The 5,508-nt window shown below is 53.3% G+C and overlaps 1 protein-coding gene across 2 annotated transcripts; it reads left to right on the forward strand.

Annotated features, from left to right (window-relative positions):
- Positions 1-31: 31 nt before the first annotated feature.
- Positions 32-3,901, forward strand: INHA (inhibin subunit alpha). 2 transcript variants are annotated; one of them, XM_045512094.2, is made up of 2 exons: positions 32-839; positions 2,343-3,901. In XM_045512094.2, the coding sequence occupies exons 1-2, from the start codon at positions 653-655 to the stop codon at positions 3,173-3,175; spliced, it is 1,020 nt and encodes a 339-aa protein (XP_045368050.1). In that variant the 5' UTR covers positions 32-652; the 3' UTR covers positions 3,176-3,901. The 2 variants fall into 2 exon arrangements, with proteins under 2 accessions (XP_045368050.1, XP_010947145.1); XM_010948843.3 differs by having other exon boundaries at positions 614-1,008; positions 2,343-3,675.
- Positions 3,902-5,508: the final 1,607 nt, after the last annotated feature.

The raw sequence follows: 5,508 nt of genomic DNA on the forward strand, positions 1-5,508 counted from the left end.
CCCACCTCCAGCCGCCAGGTCCCCAACCGCCCGCCAGGCTTGGGCCTGAGTGGCAGAGGCGCCTGCAGCTGCCAATCCCCAAAATATTCTCTGATGACACAGCTGGAGGACAAGAGCCCAGACTGGCTCCCCAGTCTAAGTATAGAGCAGGCGGGACCACCTGCCCCCAACCCCTAGCCCCAGTTCTAGCCCCCTCTCCAGCCATTCCCCTCCATGACTGGCCCAGCAGCTGCTTGGCTGAAAGGGGCCCCAGAAGGTCTGAGGGGTTGCCGCATTCTCTCTGACAAGTAACACTTTTAGGAGCTGGCAGACCCCAGCCTCCAGGCTCCTGTCCCACCTGGTGTCACCTCTGTGCTGGGTGCTGGGTTGTGACTCTGTGTGCGTGTGTGTGTGTGTGTGTGTGTGTGTGTGTGTGTGTGTGTGTGTAGGGGAAAGGGGTTGTATGTGTGGGTCAGGTCACTTGGGGTGAAAACCCTCGCTAGCCCTCTCCCCCACATTCCTGGCGGGAGTGGGAGATAAGGCTCAGGGCCACAGACATCTGCGTCAGAGATAGAAGGTCTCAATGCCATGGGCAGGGGCAACTTGGACTGCAGGGCGTGGGAAGGACTGGGGAAGACTGGGGTGAGAAGGGTAGAAGAGGGCAGGTGATGGGATGGGGAGGGGAGAGTGGGGAGGCCCAGGGCAGACCCTGACAGAAGGGAAACAGGGCAGAGTGTGGTTTCACCGCTGGCAGGGCCAGGCAAGCTATGTGGCCTCAGCTGCTCCTCTTACTGCTGGCCCAACGGGGTGGGCATGGCTGCCAAGGGCCAGAGCTGGACAGGGAAATTGTCCTGGCCAAGGTGAGGGCCCTGTTCCTCGATGCCTTGGGACCCCCAGCGGTGACTGGGGAAGGTGGGGATTCTGGAGTCAGGCGTCTGCCCCGAAGACACGCTGTGGGGGGCTTCAAGCGCAGGGGCTCTGAGCCCGAGGAGGAGGATGTCTCCCAGGCCATCCTTTTCCCGGCTACAGGTAATGGGGTGGGGAACTGGCATCTCGACTTTGAGAAACAGTGTGGTATAGCTTGGGCTTGGGAACCAGGCAGATCTGGGTTTGAATCCCAGACCTGTCACTTAACTGGCTTTGCAGCAATGGGCCAGTTACTAAACCTCCCTGAGCCTCTGTCTCCTCATCTGTAAAATGGACATAATGCCTGCCTCTCAGAATTAAGTGAGATGGTGTATCTAGAGTGTAGGGCTCATAGGAGGCATTTGGGAGATAGTGGTCTGGGGGCCCAAGGGTCTCTAGGGACAGAGGTATCTGGGCATGGGCCCTTTCCTGCCACCTTTCCTCCTGTCTTTGCTTTTACTTCCTGCTCCAAACATTGTTTCTTTAGCCCAAAGTAGTTGAGACTTGGGAAGATATCAGGGATGCAGGAGAAAGATTAGTTGGGAAACTTCAAAACTAGTCTATCTTGAGTTCCCTTCTCACCTCCCCATGTTCCATTGACTTAATGAGTAAAGCCCTCCTCTGGCTGGACTTTCTTGTAATCTGGCCCCCTTTTCTCTCAGAAAGGATCCCTCGCCTCCCTGTGCTTTGTCCCTATGCAGTATAGTGAGTAAAAGTGTGGCTTTGGGATCAGGCAGAATCCCAGCCTGGCCACTTAATAGTTAAATGGCACTTCATCTTTCTAACCCTCAGTTTTCTTATCTGCAAAATGGATCATCTTTGGTGAGGTTTATAATGAGATAATCCACGTAATGGTACAGCCCTAATTGCTCAACTTGTACTGGTTCATGATTGTGTGGTGCCATCTATGTAACTGTAAGGGTAAGGATGCCACCTGCACTTTCTTAGAACGCACACTCCTTTTTTTCTGAGCTACATCCTTTCTCCTCCTTTTCCTCTTTCTTGGTGTTAACCTGTCTTTTTAAAGTGTAATTATTTTAAGGAATTTCTCACGCAATTTTTCTGGCATCTAAAAAGCTATAAAGAGTAATATTAACAAATGCCTGTGTATACACCATTCAGGGTACCATTTCACAGTATCAGATGAACAGAAATTAAATCTAACTAACAATTCTAGGTGTTGGTGAAGGAAGAGAGTGCAAGGCCTCTTACACATCACTGATGGGAATATTAATTGGCAAAGCCACTTCAGAGAGAAGTTGGCAATGTCTGGTATTTTTAAAGTCCTTTAATGAAGAAGTAACAAAAGGGGAGCCTCTGTCAATTCTCCCTAGATGGGAGGAGTCTCAGTAGAGTGGCAGGCTCGTGGAGGGCAGCTGTATTCTTCCTGCTGAGGAGGAGGGGTCCTGGGTTCTGCCAGTCAGGGCTGTCCTCTGCCTTCCCTCTACCTCCTGCAGGTGCCAGCTGTGGGGATGAGCCAGCTGCTGGAAAGCTGGCCCAGGAGGCCCAGGAGGGCCTCTTCACATATGTATTCCGGCCATCTCAGCACACACGCAACCGCCAGGTGACTTCAGCCCAGCTGTGGTTCCACACGGGACTGGACAGGCAGGAGACAGCAGCCGCCAATAGCTCTGGGCCCCTGCTGGGTCTGCTGGCACTGTCATCTGGGGGCCCTGTGGCTGTGCCCATGTCGCTGGGCCAGGCACCCTCTCGCTGGGCTGTGCTGCACCTGGCCGCCTCTGCCTTCCCTCTGCTGACCCACCCTGTCCTGGTGCTACTGCTTCATTGTCCTCTCTGTTCCTGCTCGGCCCGGCCTGAGGCCACCCCCTTCCTGGTGGCACACACACGGGCCAGGCCACCCAGTGGAGGGGAGAGAGCCCGACGCTCCACTTCCCCTCTGCCTTGGCCTTGGTCTCCTGCCGCGCTGCGCCTGCTACAGAGGCCTCCAGAGGAACCTGCCGCCCTTGCCGACTGCCACAGAGCGGCCCTCAACATCTCCTTCCAGGAGCTGGGCTGGGACCGGTGGATCGTGCACCCTCCCAGTTTCATCTTCCACTATTGTCACGGGGGCTGTGGGCTGCCCACCCTGCCAGACCTGCCCCTGCCAGTCCCCGGGACTCCCCCTACCCCTGTCCAGCCCCTCTCTTTGGTCCCAGGAGCCCAGCCCTGTTGTGCTGCTCTCCCGGGGACCATGAGGCCCCTACGTGTCCGCACCACCTCAGATGGAGGTTACTCTTTCAAATATGAGACGGTGCCCAACCTTCTCACACAGCACTGTGCTTGCATCTAAGGGAGTCCAGAAGGTGGCCAAGCCCCCACAATCACCAGCCTGGAAGAAGGGCAGAGTTCAGAAAATAGATGGTTCCCACCTCCCCTCTCCTTCTGCCTGGAGGCTCCCCTCCTCACCCCATCCCACAGGTGACATGACAATAAACAACATGGTGCATACAACTTGGTGTGCATCCTCAGGCTTCTCTTATATGGTGCGTGTGTGGGAGATCTGGGCCCTGGGGAACATGGGGTAGTGGGATCTCAGGTCACTCAGCCTCACTTGACCTCGGAAATCTGGGGTTCACGAGCTGTAATTGGATGTGTATCTGCTGGGAAGCTACAACGGTTGGGGATGACGAAAATGTGCTCGAAGCTCCGGGCTGCCTCTCTGGAGACTGAATTGGCTGTCATACAAGCCAGACCTGATATGTCAATTGGGTTGCCTGTCCTGCCGCACCTCACAGTACCTACATCTAAGTGGCCATAACCCCCTCCCCTGCCACAATCTGCCCTAGCTGATGGACACCTAGCTCGAGGTCAGGTGATTCGTAGACTGGCCAGAGATCATGGCTTTGGGGGTCCCACTGAGACAGATGTTCAGAGCTGGTCAGGAATTTGAGTGGGGAGTAAGGGAAAGATGTATGAGTTGTCAGCCTCTGAAAGTCGACAAAGGGAGAGAGACAAAAGAATAAAGATGTGAGGATTTCAATTTGCTGAGGATCCTGGGACACCTTCAAATCTCTCATTAGCTCTTGATGTAGATTCCAAGAGGCCAGGCTGTACTGGGATTCGGGTTCTTGAAATCTTTGGCTTTCTCAATGTGCCATGTGTAACCCCTTAACTCAGTCCTTAATGTCAGAGGGTGGAAAGGCAGAACCTACTGTCAGAAAAACATTTGATCTTGTGTGAACTTATGCCCGCACTGAGAATCCACAGCAGGATGCAAAGAGTCCTTTTCTTCCAGTCCCGCCTTGATTGGGCCCCAGCTTCCCTGGCCTTCCTGTCTGCTTTCTTCACTCTCCTCCTTCTCCCCTTGGTTTTATTATCCTCCTACCCTGCCCCACGGTCCTGGCTTTCAGCCAGTAAGTTTCATCCAGGCTCCTTTTAAGAAGTGTGTGTGTGTGTGTGTGTGTGTGTGTGTGTGTAGAGGGGGAGGGTTGGGATGTTCAGGTCCCTCAGACTGAAACTCTAAGCACTTTCTGATACTGAAGTGTGTATTTATGCTAACGCAAGACTCCCTTCAATTAACCCAGATGGATGGGGCATGAGGCGGGCTGGTAAGTGCCTGGCCTAGGAAGGTGGTGTGGAGGGGAGAGAACCCACCCTGTCACCCTTAGGCTAACACCTTCTCCCTGTGTGAGCTGAGCTGAATGAGCTATTGTTCCTCACAGCACCAGAGCCCCCAGAGCAGCCCATTCCACGCTCCGGTGCTCCCCCAGTCTCTGCTGATGCTGAATTCCCCAGGAGGCTGCCACTGTTCTGGAGGGGGGAATATGCTTGTTCATGGGCTTAAGTCTCTCCCAGCACCTTCACTTAGACCCAGCATTACAACCAGTCTGCTCAGGCCCCTGGGCTCCCAACTCAGGTGGGGGACTGGGGAGAGGGCTGGTTGGGAATGAGAGATTATCCCCAAGCCCGTCTGAGCACCACTGTCTCCCTGTCTGGCTTCCTTCACCAGATCCCCCCTGCCTTGAGCGAGGCCTATCCCCAAGATCTTCAATCCTTCTACTAGGCTAGGGTGCTCCATCTTCCTGCTGGGGCTGCCTATGACCCTGTGAGGTCCAGACTTTTCCCTGTCCTGGGGATGTGGATAAGACCTGAGGGCTGGGGACACTCTACTGAGGGGCACAGTGTTCTCCACTAGGCCAGTTAGCAGACTGGTGTTGCTAGGGAAATATCTTCCCCTATCTGAGACAGAGTGGGAGAAGTGAGTACAGTATAGCAACTTTCCCAAAGCCAAAGGTATTCTTTCTAAAGGGCTGCTCTTTATTCTAAAGTTACCCTTCCTCTCTCTTTGTCTCTTTCTGTGTGTGAAAGTGTTATTCCTTTTATGATATTATGGTGACGGTAGAAGGTAGTGGTTTGTGGGGGGGGGGTTTGGTATATTTTTCAGTTTTTACTTAACAAAATAAAAATTTGGTCATTCTAATCACCACTTCTTAAACCAGTCATCTGTTGATGGACACTTGGGCTGTTTCCGTGTATCAGCTACTGTGAATAGTGCTGCTGTGAACACTGGGGTGTGTGTATCTTTTCAAATGAGAGTTTTTATCTTTTCTGCATATATGCCCAAGAGTGGGATTGCTGAATCATATGGTAGCTCTATTTTTAGTTTTTTAAAGAACATCCATA

Source organism: Camelus bactrianus, chromosome 5 (genome assembly GCF_048773025.1).
Source record: "Camelus bactrianus isolate YW-2024 breed Bactrian camel chromosome 5, ASM4877302v1, whole genome shotgun sequence".
NCBI classification, from domain to species: domain Eukaryota; kingdom Metazoa; phylum Chordata; class Mammalia; order Artiodactyla; family Camelidae; genus Camelus; species Camelus bactrianus.

Excerpts from the sequence above, each read along its gene's own strand:
- INHA (XM_010948843.3), top strand. The coding sequence starts at position 747 with ATGTGGCCTCAGCTGCTCCTCTTACTGCTGGCCCAACGGGGTGGGCAT. Across the intron at positions 1,009-2,342 it reads CATCCTTTTCCCGGCTACAG|GTGCCAGCTGTGGGGATGAG; the intron begins GTAATGGGGTGG and ends TACCTCCTGCAG.